This window comes from Bos indicus, chromosome 7, assembly GCF_029378745.1.
Source record: "Bos indicus isolate NIAB-ARS_2022 breed Sahiwal x Tharparkar chromosome 7, NIAB-ARS_B.indTharparkar_mat_pri_1.0, whole genome shotgun sequence".
NCBI classification, from domain to species: domain Eukaryota; kingdom Metazoa; phylum Chordata; class Mammalia; order Artiodactyla; family Bovidae; genus Bos; species Bos indicus.
The window spans coordinates 10,376,152-10,398,799 of NC_091766.1; the positions used below are offsets into that span (position 1 = coordinate 10,376,152).

The 22,648-nt window shown below is 38.8% G+C and overlaps 2 protein-coding genes across 2 annotated transcripts in view; both read left to right on the forward strand.

Annotated features, from left to right (window-relative positions):
* The window catches only part of LOC139184054 (adhesion G protein-coupled receptor E2-like), a 1,114,856-nt gene that overhangs the window by 886,002 nt on the left and 206,206 nt on the right, over positions 1 to 22,648 (forward strand). The gene's annotated exons all lie outside the window — the stretch shown is intronic.
* On the forward strand, positions 7,924 to 8,937 carry LOC139183861 (olfactory receptor-like protein OLF4). The gene has a single exon (XM_070792164.1). The coding sequence runs from the start codon at positions 7,939 to 7,941 to the stop codon at positions 8,935 to 8,937; it is 999 nt and encodes a 332-aa protein (XP_070648265.1). The 5' UTR covers positions 7,924 to 7,938.

The window sequence follows — 22,648 nt, forward strand, 5'->3', positions numbered from 1 at the left end:
CTCAAACACAGAAAAGACAGGAATAACTAATTCCCACACCTCAGGGGAATGAGATGGATACTGTAATAAGACAGTGGAGGAATAAAGATGTAGTGAGTGTGTGGTTCCTTGGGTCTGAGGTCACTTTAGCATGCGTACTGCTTCATGTTCTCTCTGAAAACTGATTCTTCTGTTGAGCTCTTTATTTTTATTGTTTCTCTCTTAGCAGGAACTAGGCTTCTTTCAAAACTATTCTTGTGTTTACTGCAATGGATAAGAAATGTTTTTGACTGAGTCCTAGAGTAAACAGGTGGCCCAAGTGGTAAAGAACCCACCTGCCAATGAAGGAGATGTAAGAGACATGGGTTCAATCCCTGGGTCAGGAAGATCCCCTGGAGGATGGCATGGCTACCCAGTTCAGTATTTTTGCTTGGAGAATCCCGTGTACAGAGGAGAGTGGCAGGCTATAGTCCAAAGGATGGCAGAGTCAGACACGACTGAAGTGACTTCACACCCTCGCAGGCACAGTGAAACAGGAAATTTACATATGATCTAGTATGTGTGCACAGACAAGGAATAAATACACATGTATGCACCTGTGCAAACACACACAAACACACAAGGAAGCTAAACAAAGAAAACCAAAAACATTTACTACATATGACACATCCTGATATTTTCATGTTTTACTGTATTCTATTTTGGTCTTACAAACTGCATAGACTGTAGCTGTAACAGGTCTGAACCTCTAATAGAATATAAAAAACATTCCTCCAGCATGTCTTGCAAATCTATTTACTGTTTCCCAGCTTCATTTTGCTTTCTAATCATAGGCAATTTCTTTGAGAACACATTCTTTCATTCCTTTACGCAATATATATTCAGCTACTGTTTCCAACTAAAGTATGGGGTGTTAAGGATTATGTATGACATTGATACCTGGCTCATGACATTCACAGTCTAGCAGAGAATATAAATATGGAATTAAATTAAAATTACACACTGATTACCTTATTGTGTAAATTATTGTAAGAGAGTATCTTTTGTGGAAATGTTTAAAAAAAGAAGATTCATATAGATGATATGAGTTCAGTTCAGTTCAGTAGTACATTCTTGTCTGACTCTTTGCAACCCCATGCACTGCAGCACGCCAGTCCATCACCAACTCCCAGAGTTTACTCAAACTCATGTCCATTGAGTCAGTGATGCCATTCAACCATCTCATCCTCTGTCAACCCTTCTCCTCCTGCCTTCAATCTTTCTCAGCATCAGCGTCTTTTCCAATGAGTCAGCTCTTCGCATCAGGTGGCTAAAGTATTTTAGTTTCAACTTCAACATCAGCCGTTCCAATGAACACTCAGGACTGATCTCCTTTAGGATTGACTGGTTTGATCTCCTTGAAGTCCAAGGGACTCTCAAAAGTCTTCACCAATATCACAGTTCAAAAGCATCAATTTCTGGTGCTCAGCTTTCTTTATAGTCTGACTCTCAGATCCATACATGACCACTGGAAACACTGTAGCTTTGACTAGAGGGATCTTTGTTGGCAAAGTAATGTCTCTGCTTTTTATTGAAGAATTACTATTTTTTTTTTTTACTTTACAATATTGTATTGGTTTTGCCATACATCAACATGAATCCACCACAAGTGTACATGTACTCCCCATCCTGAACCCCCCTTCCACCTCCCTCCCTGTACCATCCCTCTCAGTCAACCCAGTGCGCCAGCCCCGAGTATCCTGTATCAGGCATGTCTCTGCTTTTTAATATGTTGTCTAGGTTGGTCATAGCTTTTCTTCCAAGTAGTAAGCATCTTTTAATTTCATGTTTGAAGTCACCATCTGCAGTGATTTTGGAGCCCCCCAAAATAAAATCTGTCACTTTTTCCATTGTTTCCACATTTATTTGGGATGAAGTGATGGGACTGGATTCTATTATCTTAGTTTTAAGCCAACTTTTTCCCTATGGACAGAGCTTCAAGACATTGTACAGGAGACAGGGATCAAGACCATCCCCAAGGAAAAGAAAAGCAAAAAAGCAAAATGGCTGTCTGGGGAGGCCTTACAAATAGATGTGAAAAGAAGAGAAGCAAAAAGCAAAGGAGAAAAGGAAAGATATTCCTATTTGAATGCAGAGTTACAAAGAATAGCAAGGAGAGATAAGAAAGTCTTCCTCAGCAATCAATGCAAAGAAAGAGAGGAAAACAACAGAATGGGAAAGACTAGAGGTCTTTTCAAGAAAATTAGAGATACAAAGGGAATATTTCATGCAAAAAAATGCTCGATAAAGGACAGAAATGGTATGGATATAACAGAAGCAGAAGATATTAAGAAGAGGTGGCAAGAATACACAGAAGAACTGAACAAAAAAGATCTTCATGACCAAGATAACCACGATGGTGTGATCACTCACCTAGAGCCAGACATCCAGGAGTGCGAAGTCAAGTGGGCCTTAGAAAGCATCACTACGAACAAAGCTAGTGAAGGTGAATGAATTCCAGTTGAGCTATTCCACATCCTAAAGGATGATGCTGGTGCTGTGAAAGTGCTGCACTCAATATGCCAGCTAATTTGGAAAATTCAGCAGTGGCCACAGGTCTGGAAAAGGTCAGTTTTCATTCCAATACCAAAGAAAGGCAATGCCAAAGAATGCTCAAAATACCACACAATTGCACTCATCTCACATGCTAGTAAAGTAATGCTCAAATTCTCCAAGCGAGGCTTCAGCAATACGTGAACCATGAACTTCCAGATGTTCAAGCCGGTTTTAGAAAAGGCAGAGGAACCAGAGATCAAATAGCCAGCATCCACTGGATCATTGAGAAAGCAAGAGAGTTCCAGAAAAACATCTATTTCTGCTTCATTGACTATGCCAAAGCCTTTGACTGTGTGGATCACAATAAACTGTGGAAAATTCTGAAAGAGATGGGAATACCAGGCCAACTGACCTGCCTCTTGAGAAACCTGTATGCAGGTCAGGAAGCAACAGTTAGAACTGGACATGGAACAACAGACTGGTTCCAAATAGGAAAGGGAGTATGTCAAGGCTGTATATTGTCACCCTGCTTACTTAACTTCTATGCAGAGTACATCATGAGAAATGCTGGACTGTAAGAAGCACAAGCTGGAATCAAGATTGCCCAGGGGAAATATCAATAACCTTAGATATGCAGATGACACCACCCTTATGGCAGAAAGTGAAGAGGAACTCAAAAGACTCTTGATGAAAGTGAAAGAAGAGAGTGAAAAAGTTGGCTTCAAGCTCAACATTCAGAAAACAAAGATCATGGCATCGGGTCCCATCACTTCATGGGAAATAGATGAGGAAACAGTGGAAACAGTGTCAGACTTTATTTTCCTGGGTTCCAAAATCACTGCAGATGATGAGTGCAGCCATGAAATTAAAAGACACTTACTCCTTGGAAGGAAAGTTATGACCAACCTAGATAGCATATTCAAAAGCAGAGATATTACTTTGCCAACTAAGGTCCATCTAGTCAAGGCTGTGGTTTTTCCAGTGATCATGTGTGGATGTAAGAGTTGGACTGTGAAGAAAGCTGAGTGCTGAAGAATCGATGCTTTTGAACTGTGGTGTTGGAGAAGACTCTTGAGAGTCCCTTGGACTGCAAGGAGATCCAACCAGTCCATCCTAAAGGAGATAAGTCCTGGGTGTTCATTGGAAAGACAGATGCTGAGGCTGAAACTCCAGTACTTTGGCCACCTCATGAGAAAAGTTGACTCATTGGAAAAGATCCTGATGCTGGGAGGGATTTGGGGCAGGAGGAGAAGGGGACAACAGAGAATGAGATGACTGGATGGTATCACCAACTTGATGGACATAAGTTTGGGTGAACTCCGGGAGTTGGTGCTGGACAGGAGGCCTAGCGTGCTGCGATTCATGGGGTTGCAAAGAGTCGGACACAACTGAGCAACTGAACTGAAATATTTCACTCTCCTCTTTCACTTTCATCAAAAGGCTCTTTAGTTCTTCTTGTTTTCCACCACAAGGGTGGTGTCATCTGCACATCTGAGGTTATTGATATTTCTCCCAGCAATTTAATTCCACCTCGTGCTTTATCCAAACCAGCATTGCTCATGACGTACTCTGCATACAAGTTAAATAAGCAGGGATTCAATATACGGAGTTGATGTGCTCCTTGGAAGCAGTCTGTTTTTCCATGTCCAATTCTAATTGAGGCTTCCTGACTGGCATATAGGTTTCTGAAGAGGCAGGTCAGGTGGTCTGGAATTCCCATCTGTTTCAGAATTTTTCACAATTTATTGTGATCCACACAGTCAAAGGTCTTGCTGTAGTCGATAAAGCAGAAGTAGATGTTTTTCTGGAACTCTCTTGCTTTTTTGATGATCCATCAGATGTTGGCAATTTTATCTCTGTCTTCTCTGGCTTTTCTAAATCGAGTTTGAACATCTGGAAGTTCATGTTCATGTACTGTTGAAGCCTGGCTTGGAGAATTTTGAGCATTCCTTTGTTAGCGTGTGAGATGAGTGCAATTGTGTGGTAGTTTGAGCATTTTTTGGCATTGCCTTTCTTTGGGATTGGAATGAAAACTGACCTTTTCCAGTCCCATGGCCACTGCTGAGTTTTCCAAATTAACTGGCTTATTGAGTACAGCACTTTCACAGCATCATCCTTTAGGATGTGGAATAGCTCAACTGGAATTCCATCACCTCCACTAGCTTTGTTCACGGTGATTCTTCCTAAGGTCCACTTGACTTCACATTCCAGGATATCTGGCTCTAGGTGAGTGATCACACCATTGTGGTTATCTGGGTCATGAAGATCTTTTTTGTTCAATTCTTCTGTGTAGTCTTGCCACCTCTTCTTAATATCTTCTGCTTCTGATAGGTTCATACCACTCTATCCTTTATTGTGCCCATCTTTGCATGAAAAGTTTCCTTGGCATCTCTAATTTTCTTGAAGAGATCCCTAGTCTTTCCCATTCTATTGTTTTCCTCTCTTTCTTTGCATTGATCACTGAGGAAGACTTTCTTATCTCTCCTTGCTATTCTTTGGAACTCTGCATTCAAATGGGTATATCTTTCCTTTTCTCCTTTGGCTTTTAATTGTCTTCTTTTCATAGCTGTTTGTAAGGCCTCCTTAGACAACCATTTTGCCTTTTGTCACTTCTTTTTCTTGGGGATGGTCTTGATCACTGCCTCTTCTACAATGTCAAGAACCTTCATCCATAGTTCTTCAGGCACTCTATCAGATCTAATCCCTTGAAATTTTTGTCACTTTTACTCTATGATCATAAGAGGTTTGAGTCATATATGAATGGCTAGTGGTTTTCCCTACTTTCTTCAATTTAAATCTGAGTTTGGAAATAGGGAGTTCATGATCTGAGCCACAGTCAGCTCCTGGTCTTTTTTTTCTGACTGTATAGAGCTTCTCCATCTTTGGCTGCAAAGAATATAATCAATCTGATTTCAGTGTTGACCGTCTGGTGATGTCCATGTGCAGAGTCTTCTCTTGTGTTGTTGGAAGAGGGTGCTTGCTATGACCAGTGCGTTCTCTTGTAAAAACTCTATTAGCTTCATTCTGTACTCCAAGACCAAATTTGCCTGTTACTCCAGGTATTTTTTGACTTTCTACTTTTGCATTCCAGTCCCTTATAGTGTTTTAAAAGGACATCTTTTTTGGGTGTTAGTTCTAGAAGGTCTTGTAGGTCTTAATAGAATCATTCAACTTCAGCTTTTACAGCTTTACTGATTGGGGCATAGACTTGGATTACTGTGATATTGAATGGTTTGGCTTGGAAATGAGCAGAGATCATTCTCTCATTTTTGAGATTGCACCCAAGTACTACATTTCAGACTCTTTTGTTGACTATGATGGCTACTTCATTTCTTCTAAGGAATTCTTTCCTACAGTAGTATATATAATGGTCCTCTGAGTTAAATTCACCCATTCCATATGCAGCCTAAAAAAGAAGATGGAGTCTTTTTTTTTTTTTTTTAATCAGTGGAAAATTGTCTTACAATGTTGTGTTGGTTTCTGCCAGACAACATCGCAAATCAACCATAATTATATAAGATGGGCTTCCCTGATAGCAGTTGGTAAAGAATCTGCCTGCAATGCAGGAGACCCCAGTTCAATTCCTGGGTCGGGAAGATCCACTGGAGAAGGAATAGGCTGCCCACTCCAATATTCTTGGGCTTCTCTTGTGGCTCAGCTGGTAAAGAATCTGCCTGCAATGCAGGACACCTGGGTTTGATCCCTGGGTTGGAAAGATTTTCTGGAGAAGGGAAAGGCTACCCACTCCAGTATTCTGGTGTGGAGAGTTCCAGGGACTGTATAGTCCATGGGGTCGCAAAGGGTCAGACACAACTAAGCAACTTTCACTTTCACTTTTCACTTTTATGTACATATGTGTGTGTGTGTGTGTGTGTGTGTGTGTGTGTGTATCACCTCCCTCTTGAACCACCCTCTCCTACCTCTATCCCACTCCCACAGAAAGCCAGGCTAAATACAAAATTGTCATATTTAAATAGAGCCCTGTTTTATGTGTCCAGGGTATTTAGGTACTATTGAAGCTGAAGCTCCAATCCTTTGGCTATCTGATGCAAAGAGCTGACTCTGCAAAAATAGTACTGGACTTTAGGTACTATTACTACACTTAGGGAAGAAAGATAATCTAATGTTGACAGCTTGGCTTGTGACATTGTTTTTCCTAATTGTGTGTCTGAGATTGAGAATAGCCTGGAGGCCTCTTGGTACCTCCAAATTTTCTAATACTATACTATATCTTATCACTTTACCTCATGGACTTTCCCATGGATACAAAAGCTTCCTTTCAAACTTGATTTTCTGAAACAAATACCTTTTCAGGTCCTTTCATCTGGGGGTTATCTCTGTCCACCTCACACATTTCCTTCAGATAACCTCACATTTCCGGCCCTCACTTCCATGAGGTCTCTGTTCAGATGTTTGGCAGACTATCTGAACACTCCATAAAACATTGTTGTTGTTGTTATTCACTCAGACATGTGCAGCTCTTTGCAACCCCATGGACTGCAGCACACCAGGCTTCCCTGTACTTCACCATTTCCGGAAGTTTGCTCAAACTCATGTCCATTGAGTCAGGTGATGCCATCCAACCATCTCATCCTCTGTGGCCCTCTCCTCCCCCTGCCCTCAATGTTTCCCACCATCAGGGATTTTTGCAGAGTCAGATCTTTGCATTAGATAGCCAAAGGTTTGGAGCTTCAGCTTCAGCATCAGTCCTTCCAATGAATATTCAGAGATGACTTCCTTTAGGATTGACTGGTTTGATCTTGCAGTCCAAGGGACTCTCAAGAGTCTTCTCCAACACCACAGTTCAAAAACATCAATTCTTTGGCCTTTAGCCTTCTTTATAGTCAAACTCTCACATCTGTACATGACTACTGGAGAAACCATAGTTTTGACTATAAGGAAACTTTGTCAGCAAAGTGATGTCTCTGCTTTTTGATATGCTATCTAAGTTTGTCATAGCTTTTCTTCCAAGGAGCAAGCACCCTTTAATTCCATGGTGCAGTCACGATCCACAGTGATTTTGGAGCGCAAGAAAATAAAGCATAATACCCCCATTGACTTTCTTCTTCATACTAGATCTTTCTTCATAGCAACTATCTCTCAGTACAGTATGCTCTTTATCTAGAAGTAGGTCAGTCCTCAATTTATATTCCCCCAAAACATGGCAGAATTTCTCATCTAAACTCCCCAATACATGTCCATTTGGGGAGGAGGCTAGATATGGGCCAGAAGTTGATACTCAGTGATGGCACAGGGAATCTCTTGAAGGAGAAATTTTCATACAAAAATTATGGATTTTAATTTTTGAATGCAAAATTGTAGAATTTCAACATTATTACAATGCCAATTTCAGATAAAACTAGTCATGTCATTTTTTTTTTTTTTTTTTTTGTCTGTTTGTTTCCAGGCAGTCACCTCTACTACATGGAATTGGGGAATGATACAGAAATTTCAGAGTTTCTTCTTCTGGGATTCTCACAGGAACCAGAACTGCAGGCCCTCATATTTGGACTGTTCCTCTCCATGTACCTGATCACCGTGTTTGGAAACCTGCTTATCATCCTGGCAGTCAGCTCAGACGCCCACCTACACACCCCCATGTACTTCTTTCTCACCAATCTGTCCTTTGTAGACATTTGTTTCACCTCTACCACTATCCCAAAGATGTTGTGGAACGTCCAGACCCAGAGCAAAGTTATAACCTATGAAGGCTGCATCACACAAATTTATTTTTTCCTACTGTCTGCAGTGTTGGACATCTTCCTCCTCACAGTGATGGCCTATGACCGCTTTGTGGCCATCTGTCACCCACTGCACTATATGGTCATTATGAACCCTCGGCTCTGCTTTCTGCTGGTTCTGGTGTCCTGGACCATCAGTATCCTGAATTCCTTGTTACAAAGTTTAATTTTGTTACAGCTTTCTTTTTGCACTGTTGTGGAAATCCCTGACTTTTTTTGTGACCTCAGTCAGATAATCCAACTTGCCTGTTCTGACACCTTTCTTAATAATATGGTAATGTATCTTACAGTTGTACTTCTGAGTAGTGGTCCCCTGGCTGGTATCCTTTATTCTTACTCAAAGATAGTTTCCTGTATATGCAGAATCTCATCAGTTCAGGGGAAGTATAAAGCATTTTCCATCTGTGCATCTCACCTCTCAGTCGTCTCCTTATTCTTTTGTACAAGCCTAGGAGTGTACCTTAGCTCTCCTGCTACCCACAGCTCACACTCAAGTGCAACAGCCTCGGTGATGTACACTGTGGTCACACCCATGCTGAACCCCTTTATCTACAGTCTGAGAAACAAAGACATAAAGGGGGCTCTGAAAAGATTCTTTATGATGGCAAGTCTAAAAAGGTCAGTTATTCTAGATTTGGAGAAGTGCCCAAGATTGCAGATCTCAAAGTCTCAGAATAAGTAGTTGTGATTTTTTAAATCAGACTTTGGAAGTATAAGTTGCCCTGTTATTTATTTCCTAGAATTCTCATTTTTTTCCAACTACTCTACACAATTTAATTACTCACTTAATTACTCTTCTCTGTCAGATATCCAACCATTTTTATTTTCTTCTGTTCTTTCTTCCTATTTTTCCTACTTCATCCCCAAACTTTGATATCAAAAAGTTGGAAATTCTCATTTATCTCATGAAACTGCTTGGGTTTATTAAGAACAATTTCTTTTAAAATGACAAATACCATACCAGATGATGCATCTTAGTTTTGCTAAAAGAATACTCATGAGTTACCACTTCATCAGAAAAAAAAAAAAAAAAAACTAAACTAAACTACAGAGTTCAATTTTATAACATTGTGGGAGAGGAAAAACCTGAGACTACAATTTTTCACTTCTGGGTCCATCATTCCTTTTTTGGCCTGAACTGGTGTTCCTGATAATGCAGACCTTAACATAACAGTCTATTTTATAAAAGGTCATTAGGTTTTATTCTCCTGAATAGGATTCTATTCTCTTATAAGACTCTATGTACACATTCCTTACCATAATCATTAGCAAAGCTGATTATCAAATACAGATCTGCCAGTGTAGTCTACACAGAAACTGAAATAAATCAATTGACTTAATATGATCTTTAGCCATATTATAACTATATCAGAGTCATATGATTTAATATGAATCAGAGATGTCATTGTATATAATTAAACAAATTTTAAATGATACTTTGTATTATTACACATGCCATTTATTTTTAAGCTGTATGTATATTCATTAAAGTATGGAATATCAGTGTAAATATATAAGATGATTGATGAACCTGTTTTTATTTTTTCTTATTGACTTATCTCACTCACCCTACTTAAAAATTTCAGGTGATGCCTACAGCTATCACTTTTTCCATTGTTCTAAATAAAACTTAGCATCTATCCTAAATGTTGTCAGAAACAAAATAAGCAGTGAATGGGCAGTATCATCCACTATTTATCTCACATACACAAAGCAATTCCTTCAACTATCATGATCAAAACTGAATCATAAGAATGTGCTTTCCTGTATAGACATAAGACCTAGGGTCAGCCTGTTTTGTACACAAACATGCATGTTCTTGCAAGCTCTCCTATCAGGAAAGGAACATCAGTGAAGTCACTTTTTTTTTAAATTTTTTATAATTATTATTTTTTACTTTACAATTTTGTATTGGTTTTGCCATACATCAACATGCATCTGCCACAGGTGTACAGGTGTTCCCCATCCTGAACCCCCCTCCCACCTCCCTCCCCATACCATCCCTCTGGGTCATCCCAGTGCACCAGCCCCAAGCACTGAAGTCACTTTTTAATAGAGTTGTGTAGGGGGAAAAAGTTGGATGAGAGTAATTGAAAATGCCATTTGCAAATGTTAGAACACAGTGAAATACAACAAGCAATAGATTATTATCTTTGCTCTAAATATCGTTCCACTGATGATTATATTTGTTAGCAGGCAGAGTAACCATCCATCATAAAATGAAATATTAAAACATATGGTACATATACACAATGGAGTATTACTCAGCCATTAAAAAGAATACATTTGAATCAGTTCTAATGAGGTGGATGAAACTGGAGCCTATTATACAGAGTGAAGTAAGCCAGAAGGAAAAACACCAATACAGTATACTAACGCATATATATGGAATTTAGAAAGATGATAACAATAACCCTGTGTACGAGACAGCAAAAGTGACGCTGATGTATGGAACAGTCTTATGGACTCTGTGGGAGAGGGAGAGGGTGGGAAGATTTGGGAGAATGGCATTGAAACATGTAAAATATCATGTATGAAATGAGATGCCAGTCCAGGTTCAATGCACGATACTGGATGCTTGGGGCTGGTGCACTGGGACGACCTGGAGGGATGGTATGGGGAGGGAGGAGGGAGGAGGGCTCAGGAGGGGGAGCACATGTATACCTGTGATGGATTCATTTTGATGTTTGGCAAAACTAATACAATTACGTAAAGTTTAAAAATAAAATAAAATTTTAAAAAAAATTTAAAAAAACCATAATGTATTTATTATCAAATGGGATGGGATGGTTTGGAGTTGTTCCAAGTTATACTAGATTTCTTGTGAGTCTGTAATTAGCTGCCAGTCTCTGTAATTAGCTTTCAGTCTCTATATAGTTGGAGAAGGAAATGGCAACCCACTCCAGTATTCTTGCCTGGAGAATCCCAGGGACAGAGGAGCCTGGTGGGCTGCCGTCAATGGGGTTGCACAGAATCAGACACGACTGAAGGAACTTAGTAGCAGCAGCAGCAACAGCTCTATACAGTACTTCTAAGGCTCACCCATGATCCTGTGCCTGGGTGTAGTGCTCATCTCTCTAAAACCAAACTATGGACAGTTCATCCATTTCTATATCTAGGTTAACATAGTTTACAGAAAAAAAATGAGTTTGTCATAAGTAAGTTGTCTTAAATGAGATTGAGGGCCAAAGAATTGATGCTTTTGAACTGTGGTGCTGGAGAAGACTCTTGAGAGTCCCTTGGACTGCAAGGAGATCAAACCAGTCCATCCTAAAGAAAATCAGCCCTGAATATTCATGGGAGGACTGATGCTGAAGGTCCAATACTTTGGTCACCTGATGTGAAGAGCTGACTCATTGGAAAAGCCCCTGATGCTGGGAAAGATTGAGGGCAGGAGGAGAAGAGGTCAATAGAGGATTAAGTGGTTGGATGGCATCACTGACTCAGTGATGGGAGTCCGACTCTTTGTGACACCCACGGACTGTAGCCTGCTAGGCTTCTCTGTCCATGGGATTCTCCAGTCAAGAATACTGGAGTGTGTTGCCATGCCCTCCTCCAGGGAATCTTCCCGACTCAGGGATTGAACCCAGTGTCTCTTGTGTCTCCTGCATTGACAATGGGTTCTTTACCACTAGCGACATGTGGGAGTGAAAGTGAAAGTTGCTCACTGTGTCTGACTCTTTGAGACCCCATGGACTGTAGGCAACCAGGCTCCCTTATCCATGGGAATTCTGCAGGTCAGAATACTAGGCTGTGTATCCATTCCACTCTCCAGGGGATCTTCCCAACCAGGGAATGAATCCAGGTCTCCTGCATTGCAGGCAGATTCTTTACCTTTTTAACCACCAAGGAAATCAGTGCCACCTGGGAATCCCATTGAACAGGGTAAGGAAAGAAAATTTTGTATGACTCCCATCTCCTCTACCCCAAGTCTGGACATCCCAGTGAGAAGGGAGACACCTCAAAGTGGGGAAAGAAGAGTGAAGTGAACATCTGTACTTATAATCTGGAGTAACAGGAGGAATATGTGCCCAACAAACAGATATAGGGAGCAAAATTCTTCATAGTTGCTAATTCAGGGCTTAATGGGACACCATTGTTTCTTTTGGGTGTTCAAAGCCTGTCTCAGAGACCGGCATTTCACTTCTTCCTGTCATCTTTCCAGGGGAAAGATTTCAATCTCTACCATCAACCATCCAGCGGGAATTTGTGATTCTTCCTGGAGACTGTTCTCTCAGAGATCACAATCCTTGAGTCTGAAAGCCCCGTAGACATTGTAGGAGTGAATCAGAGAGAAGGAAAACCAAGAATGTTTACCTGAGCCAATCCTCCCTGAACTATGGCCCCCAATTCACTGTGACTGGTTGCTTGTTTGCCTCATTCATTAATTAATTTACTTATGATGCCTAAAAAAGAAGTGAATACTGTACTCAGCAAAGCAAGGTCAATGTTGAAAATTAAATTGAAGTGTGTGTTAAGTCACTTCAGTCGTGTCTGACTCTTTTGACCCTGCAGAATGTAGCCCACCAGACTCCTCTGTCCAAGAGAATGCTGGAGTGGGTTGCCATGCCCTTCCCAGGAGATCTTCCCGACCCAAGTATCAAACCTGCATCTCTTACAACTCCTGCATTGGCAGGAGGCTTTTTCACCACTAGCGCCACCTTGGAAGCCCAACTAGAGGATAGAATGGGAGATGTAAAGTGCTTCTGGTAAAAGTGGAAAATAAGTCCAAGGATCTTTGTAATTAACTGGTGTAGAGAAATATCCTTATTAGCAGAGGAGGGAATACACAGTGAAGTGATGGCATTCTTTTTATTTTAAAAGATGGTGCATACTTGACTGTATATTAATGAGAAACATAGACCAAAGAATTCTTGAAAGGATTCTCTTGCAATAGCATTTCATTAGATATATTTCTCATGGTATCCTCTCAATGTGGGTATTCACATGAAAGAAAATTATATAATATATCAAACCAGACATGGTAATGATCTTTACTTTCAAATTATTTCATTATCTGTGAAGGTGAATTATTTGTGAGTTTGTTAGATATGTACTTTCTCCATCGTAATTTGTCTATGGGAGTCCTTTCCTTTTGTATAATGATGTCATAGTATTTCTATTGCCATTTTTCTTCACATTCATTAAAAAAAGCAAAAGGGGATTTTTGTTTTTTTGTGTGTTTTTTAACCAACTAGCTGTTTTACATTTGGTTCATTTATGTATGTATAGATTTTTTGTTGAAGAAGGGAATACTAATTTTCTAGAGTTATTGGGAAACATCCCCTCACAAGTCAATGCTTTGAAACTCCATGGGACCTAGTAAACACAGGTTACATTCTCAGATTTGGAGAAAATGTTAGATCAAGTTTGAGATAAGGTGTAATGAGGTGAGACTTCTGGAAGGCAGAAGAGTTCATGGAGAACTAAGAATAGACTGGATTCACCTGATTGCTACTAATCTGGTCTCTTGGGAACAGAGACTCAATAGGAATCATTTTCTTTTTGTTCAGATCAGCATCCCACAGGGAAATTATAAACTCAGAAGTTGGGGCAACAATGGAAATGGTGCCTAAGGAGCAGCCTAGGGAGCTATAACTATCTCCTCTGCTGTAATTCCTTAGTGTGTGCATTCCTGGTGCTGGAGAGGACTTGATTGTTGCTTTTGGAGTCTTATCATAGCTCAGGAACCAACACTTTGCTCCTTCCTGTTGGCTTGTCTGAAAAAGAGCTTCTATCTCCATTGCTGATCATCCAGACAGCAATTCAGACATCCACATAGAGATTTTTCTCTTAGGGACATTATCCAGGTACATCTGAAAACTCAATAAGTAGGTGAGAAAAAAGGTTCAGAGAGAAATGAACCTGAAAAATTTTACCTAAGCTCACATAAGAACCAGACCACTCTAGCCCTGAGACAAGAGCTTGCCATGTGACTATACTAGAGAGACTAATTAACCTATAATTAATTCACTTAATGTGGTAAAAAGAGAAGTGTCTTCTGAACTTAGAAATACAAGGAGTATTGTTGCAGCTAACTCATGGAATATAAAGTTCAGCTTAATGAGAATGAAGAAGGAATTCGAGGCATAGTGTAGTTCCCATAGAATTAGAACATGGCTGAGGATATTTACAGTTAAGGGGAGTTGTATTATAGAATATTAGTTTCAGAGTCCTGTGCAGTGAACTAAAGGCAGTTTTTAAATGCTTAAGATGGGATGTATTCGAGCATTTATTTACTAGAAAGATTCATTTTTTTATTAGATAGTTTATTTTATGATATTGAGCCACACGAACTGTTATCAAATTTTGTCAACTAATCCTTTGTTGGTTGCATATTTTGTAAATATTTTCATGTTTTGCATCTTTTATTTTCATGTTTGTTCATGTATCATGTTTATGTTTGAGTATGTTTGTGTGTTGATTAGAAACAGACTAAGGGAGGTGAATATTTGTTTGCATAGATGTCCCTCATGTTGGATATCCATATGGATTACAAATTGTACCTAATATGAAAAAGAGTTATGCTAACAAGCTCTACTTTACAACTATTTCATTACTGAGAGGTGGGGAAGCAACAGTGATACTTGAAACGCAGGGGGAAAAATCAAATTCATCTCATTGGCAGTGATAACCATTCATTTGTTAACAGGAAGGAACTACTCTATTTACTTATTGAATAAATCTGTCGAGCTCCTCCAGACAGTGTATACTACTCTTTTACTACATAAAAGAGAACGTTAGCATTTACAATGGTTCCATTGACCGCCCCCCCGCCCCGTGACAAAACAAAACAAAACAAAACTAATATATGGTACATCAGAGATTCAAAACTCAGTTTTCAAGTGCCCAGAGTCTTTTCATATGGTATCATTTTAAAAAAAATATTTCACCATTTCAACTTTTAAAATGTACAATGATTGTTGTACCCTGTATATTTTCTGTTTTAAATTGAGAATTTATTTCCTGTGATCATTATTATAATGGAATGTTTAATTAGTAAAGGATCATAACATTGTAAAATGTTGTTTGTTTTTCTGGAGACTAAATTGTGTGTATGTTTTTCCTGATTTATTAGGTATTCTGGGCATTGATGAGATATAACTGGGGTTCAAATATTACCAGAACCAATAAATTTTTTTTTTCTCATCACAATTTCTCAGGAACCACGTGAATATTCTAGATCTTTTCACCTACTGATGTGTAGGTCTCTCCTCTGTTTTTAAATTGACTTTTATGTTTTCTTAAATACAGGACACAAAATGGTCATATAAATATGGATCTTCATGTTTACATATCCATGGGAGGCTTACCAACTGGAATTTGGGTATTATTTCTACATTCTTTTATTTACTGAGGTAACATTGGTTTAAAACTTTGCATAAGTTTCATGTGAATATTATATTTTGACTTCTACTACAGTGTGCTCACCACCAAAAGTTCAGTTTCCATCCTTCACTACACAGTTGTCACTATTTACCCATTTTGTCTGCCCCCAATGCTCCCTGCGACAACTACTGTGTTCTCTGTATCTAAGTGTTTGTTAGAGCTATTTCCTTCCATCATACCTCCTAGTTTAGATGAACATTTGTCAAAAATGGTAAGACTTATTTTGCCTGAATAGTATTCCATAGTGGACACCTACCACATCTTCTTTATCCATTCATCTATAAATGGCTGCTTCCATATTTTAGTTGTTTTCAATAATACTGCAATGAACATTGGTGTGCATACCTCTTTTCAATTTAGTGGGACTTTTGGGAGGTGTGGGTAAAATATTCAAAAGTGGAATTTTTGGATGATATGTCAGTGTTATTTTTAAATTTTGAGGAAATTCCACACTGTTTTTCAATAGTGACACCACTAATTTATATTCCTACCAACAGTGCATAAGGGTTACCTATGGTCTTCATCCTGTTTAACACAGTATTTCTAGACTTTTTGATTAATAGTCCTCCTAATGGGCCAGAGGTAATATGTCATTTTGGTTTTGCTTTGCATTTCACTAAAAATTAGTGAGATTGGACATCTTTTCCTGTGCCTGCTGGTCATTTGTATGTCTTCTTTGGAGAAAACGTCTATTCAGCTCTTCTGCCCACTTTTGAATTAGGTTGTTTGTAGTTTCATTGCTGACTTATATGAGTTCTTTATAAACAATGGGTATGAACCCCTTATCTGATACATTATTGGTGACAATTATCTCCCATTTAGTAGGTTGTCTTTTCATTTTATTAATGTTTTGCCTTGCTGAGCAGATTAATTAATGTAATCCCATTAGATTATTATTTTTTTTTTCTGCCTTGGAATTATCTAACAATATATTGCAAAAGAGTGTATTGCTTTTGTCTTCTTCTAGAAGTTTTATGATTTCTCAGGTCTTGCATTCATTAGTTTAACCCATTTTGAGTTGATTTTTTTGTTGTTGTTAGGAATTAAAATTTTATTCTCTTGTTGCAATTGTAAGTGGGTTTGTATTTGACTTTATTTTTTCCTGCTATTTCATCATTATTGTTTATAAACATTGTAGTTTTTTATATTGATTTTATACCTGTAACTTCATAGTATTCATTTGTTATTTCTAATAGTATTTAGTGGGATCTTTAGAGTTTCCTACTCAAAAATTTATGTCATCTGTGATTTATGATAGATTTACTTCCTTTCCAATTCCAAAAAATAAATGTATTTTATTTATTTTCTTGCCTCATTACACTGGCTAGGACTCCAATACTATATTGAATAATAATAGGAAGAGTGGGTACCTTTGTCATGTTTCTAATCTTAGAGAGATTGCATCTAGTTTTTCAACATTGATTATGATGTTAGCAGTGAGTTTGTCATATATGGGTTTTATTATGTTGAGATAAATTCCCTCTATACCCACTTTATTGAGAATTTATATGGTTAAAGTTTTTATGAATCTTTTGAACTCTCTTTCAACATCAGCATCTTTTTCTGGATCTACTGAACTGATCACATGATATTTATTCTTCATTATTGCTGTTTTCCATGTTAATTTACAGATGTTAAAACATCCTTGCATTCCAGAAACATAAACCACTTGACTACACTTTTTTATGGTGTGTGGTCCTTTTAAGAATTGTTGTATTCTTTTGTTAATATTTCATTGAGGCTTTTTGCTCTATGCCCTTCAGATCTATTGCACTACATTTTTTTGCTCTTGTTGTTGTTCTAGTTTGGTTTGGGAATCAGGGTAAATTTGGTCTCATGAAGTTATTAAGGATGGTTTTTTTCTCTTTTAATTTTTGGAAGAGTTTGGGGATGATAAGTAGTGTTTCAAAGAATTCACCCCTGAAGCTGTCTGGTCCAGAACTTTCAATTTGGGGGAGCTTTTTGGTTACTGTTTTAATATCTGTACTTTCTTTTTAATATAAGAATTTATTTATTTTACTTTACAATATTGTATTGCTTTTGCCACACATTGACTTGAATGTCTGTACTAAATGATAGGTCTATTCAAATGTTCTATCCTCTAATGATTCAGTTATGAAATGTCATATAATTCTAAGATTCTGTTCATGTTTTCTAGGTTGTCCAATTTGTTGACTTATAGTTGTACATAATCTTTTGTATTTCTCAGGTATTCATTACTATTTCTCCTTTTTCATTTCTGATTTTATTAATCAAAGACTTCTGCCTTTCTATTTTTTTAGTGAATCTAGTAAAGATTTGCCAATTTTGTTTGTCTTTTCAAAGAACCAGCTGTTAGTATGACTGATCATTCCTATTTTTATAGTTTTTATTTCATTAATTTCTTCTCTGATTTATATTATTTCATTCTTTCTACTGAATTTGAGCTGTATCTTCTTCTTTTTCTGCTTCCTTTAGATATAAAGTTAGATTGTTTGTTGAGAGCATTCTTGTATCTTGAGGTAGGTCTGTGTTCTTATAAATTTCCCTCTCATTCTTTTGCCCATCTCAGAGATTTAGACATGCCACGTTTTCATTTTTATTTGTCTTCAGATATTTTTCTTAATGACTCCTTTGATTTCTCAATTGACCAATAGTTGCTCAGTAGCATGTTGTTTAGCCTGCATATATTCTTGATTTTTTTCAGTTCTCTTCTATAGTTAATTTGTAGTTTCATACCATTGTGATCAGAAAATGACTCATGAAATTTCAGTCTTCTGAATTTATTGAGACCTATTGTTTCCCAACATATGGGAAACAATACTCTTGAGAAAGTTCCATGTGCACTTGAGAAGAATGTACATTTTTCTGTATTTGGATGGAATGTTCTGTACAAATCTATAATGTCCATCTGGCCTAGTGAAAACGTAAGGCTGTTGTTTCTTGTTGATTTTCTGTCTCAATGAGCTATGCAGTGATGTAACTTCAGTTCAGTTCAGTCATTCAGTCGTGTCTGACTCTTTGCGACCCCATGAATCGCAGCACGCCAGGCCTCCCTGTCCATCACCATCTCCCAGAGTTCACTCAGACTCATGTCCATCGAGTCAGTGATGCCATCCTCTGTCGTCCCCTTCTCCTCTTGCCCTCAATCCCTCCCAGCATTAGAGTCTTTTCCAATGAGTCAACTCTTCGCATGAGGTGGCCAAAGTACTGGAGTTTCAGCTTTAGTATCATTCCTTCCAAAGAACACCCAGGGTTGATCTCTTTCAGAATGGACTGGTTGGATCTCCTTGCAGTCCAAGGGATTCTCAAGAGTCTTCTTCAACACCACAGCTCAAAAGCACCATTTCTTTGGCACTCAGCTTTCTTCACAGTCCAACTCTCACATCCATGCATGACCACTGGAAAAACCATAGTCTTGACTAGACGGACCTTTGTTGGCAAAGTAATGTCTCTGCTTTTCAATATTCTATCTAGGTTGGTCATAACTTTTCTTCCAAGGAGTAAGCATCTTTTAATTTCATGGCTTCAGCCACCATCTGCAGTGATTTTGGAGCCCCCCAAAATAAAGTCTGACACTGTTTCCACCGTTTCCCCATCTATTTCACATGAAGTGATGGGACCAGATGGCATGATCTTCGTTTTCTGAATGTTGAGCTTTAAGCCGACTTTTTCACTCTCCTCTTTCACTCTCATCAAGAGGCTTTTTAGTTCCTCTTCACTTTCTGCCATAAGGGTGGGGCCATCTGCATATCTGAGGTTATTGATATTTCTCCTGGCAATCTTGATTCCAGCTTGTGGTTCTTCCAGCCCAGCGTTTCTCATGATGTACTCTGCATAGAAATTAAATAAGCAGGGTGACAATATACAGATATACAGCCTTGACGTACTCCTTTTCCTATTTGGAACTAGTCTGTTTTTCCATGTTCTAACTCTTGCTTCCTGACCTGCATATAGGTTTCTCAAGAGGCAGGTCAGATGGTCTGGTATTCCCATCTCTTTCAGAATTTTCCACAGTTTATTGTGATCCACACAGTCAAAGGCTTTGACATAGTCAATAAAGCAGAAATAGATGTTTTTTTGGATGTAGAAGAAGTGTCAAAGTCCTCCTCTATTATTGTGCTGCTGCCAATTTCTCCATTTAGGTCTCCTAATACTTGCTTTATGTATGTCAGTTCCTCTATTTTAGATGGATATATCTTAACAACATTTAGTAGAACTTTATGTTCTCCATTTTTAGGTCTTCTTGAACTCTCAGTTTAAAAAAAATCACCCTCATCCACTGTTTTTACACTTTTTTACACTATTCATAGAATCTGTCACCATGTGGCATGACATAAGATACTTATGTGCTTATATTTTTTATTATTATTTTTTGGCTTTTCTTTCTTAGAATTTAAATCTAGAAAATGGCTAGTATTCAGCATATATTCCTCAAATGGATAAAAATATTTCTCATTAAAACTGTGTAATGCACGATCCCTTGAGAGAAAATCTGAAAGCTTTCTGCACATCATAATCTAACTGGGACTACCTTAGCACTGTAGATCTGTCTTTTCCACTTAGGTCAGTATTATGCCTCTCTCTCTAACAGAATTCCTAGTCAAAGATGTTACAAAACATCCTTTAAAAGTGAGGATTCATTAAAAATACAGATGAAAAGATGGATGAATAGATAGATAGGTAGGTAGGTAGGTAGAGATAGATATAGATGTAATTGCAGCATTTTCAAATGAATAATGCCCATTTGGGTAAAAATGATTCACGCTATTTTTTTTTTCATTCCTAGTCATCAACACCACAACATGATACCAGGAAATGATACACAAGATTCAGAATTTCTTCTTCAGGGATTATCAATGAAACCAGAGCTACAGCCCCTCATATTTGGGCTTTTCCTCTTAATGTACCTGATCACTGGGTTTGGAAACCTGCTCATCATCCTGGCTGTCAGTTCAGACTCCCACCTCCACACCCCCATGTACTTCTTCCTCTCCAACCTGTCGTTTGTAGACATCTGTTTCACCACCACAACAATCCTAAAGATGCTAATTAATATACAGAGCCAGAGAAAAGCTATATCCTATGAAGGCTGCATCAGTCAGATGTATTTTTACATGCTGTTTGCAATGTTGGATGATTTTCTTCTGACCGTGATGGCCTACGACTGGTATGTGGCCATCTGCCACCCCCTGCACTACACAGTCATCATGAACCCTCGACTCTGTGGACTTTTGGTTCTGTTATCCTGGCTCATTAGTACCCTGCTTTCCTTGTTAGAAACCTTACTTGTGTTACGGCTGTCCTTCTGTACAGATTTGGAAATCCCTCACTTTTTCTGTGAAATCAAGCAGATTGTCCAACTTGCCTGTGATGATACGCTTCTTAATGATACCATTATGTATTTTACAGCAGTGCTGTTGGGTGGTGGTCCCCTGGCTGGTATCCTTTACTCTTACTCTAAGATAATGTTCTCCATACATGGAATCTCATCACCTCAGGGGAAATATAAAGCAGTCTCCATCTGTGCATCTCACCTCTCAGTTGTCTTCTTATATTATTGTTCAAGCCTAGGAGTGTACCTTAGCTCTGCTACTGCTCCCCACAACTCTCATTCAAGTGCAACAGCTTCTGTGATGTACACCGTGGTCACACCCATGCTGAACCCCTTCATCTACAGTCTCAGAAACAAAGACATAAAAAGAGCTCTGAAAAGAGTCATTCACATAAAAAGGGAAATTGTTCTGGGTTTGAAGAAGCATCCTTGAAGAAGACCCCAAGCTTTGGAACAAAAACTCCTATTCTTTGATTAGATTGTGGATGTTGAGCTTGCTTTTTCTATTCATTTCCTGGAATTTCTGTTTCTTTGACTTTTACACTTTAAATAAATTGTGCACTCACTTTTTGAAGTTTTTTCCTCTCTCTGATGAAAAGACAGTTATCCCCATTATCCACTTTCCTATTTTCAAAAAGTTTTTCCTAGCCTAAGAACAGAAAGACTTTGAAAGTCTGGTTAATTTCATGGTGCTACATGGATTACTTATGAATAATTTCATCTCAGATGATATATGCACATGCATGCATGCTCAGTTTCTTCAGCTGTGTCCCACTCTTTGTGACCCCATGGACCACAATGATGGATTCTCCAGGTGAGTATACTGGAGTGGGTTGTCCTGCCCTCCACCAGGGGATCTTCCCAACCCAGGCATTGAATTCACGTCTCCTGCATTGCAGGCAGCTTCTTTACCACTGAGCCATTGGGGAAGCCCCATGACATATGTATTATCTCAAATATTTTCAAAAGAACTACAAATACTGGAAAATGGATAACAAAGTGTCAATAAGCATATATTTATCATTAATATTTTAAATGCCAATGAGATAAATGTTTCAATTAAAGACATAGGGTGGCTGATTGAGTTAAAAAAAAAAATAAGACTTCTATCTTCTCTATGCTTTTTATAAGAAACTCACTTCAGAGCTAAAGAACCACAAAGAATGATAGTAAAAGGGTTGAAAAGATATTTCATGCATATGGAAAGTAAAAGAAATAGGAGATATGGAGAACATTATCTTGGGGGGGGGGGGGCGGGAAATAGACTTTAAAACAAAGGCTAAAACTTGGTGTTTGTGCTTGGCTGAGGAGCCAATGAGGCCAAGCTACTATCTGTGGGATTATGACTGAATGCCTCTAAGTCAGAATCCCGCCCAGGCTGAAGGATTCGGCAGTGCCACAGGAGCCTCAGATAGCCAGTCCCCTGCCGTCTCCACCAACGGCCCCTGCCCATGACCTTTGGGGCATGGCATGGCATGCCCTGCCCTGCGAACGGACTGGGGCTAGTGCAGATAACCCTTTGTCCTGGGGCATGGGGAGCTGCCCCTGCCTGTCATGCACCGCACATTCATGCGGAACCTGGTGCTAAACCATTCCTAGTCAACCTGCTTCTGGGTGGAGGTTTCCTTTGTAGCTGAGCAGCTCCCTCCCTGCGATCTATTTTTGACACAGGTGTTTGTAAGGGGGTGGG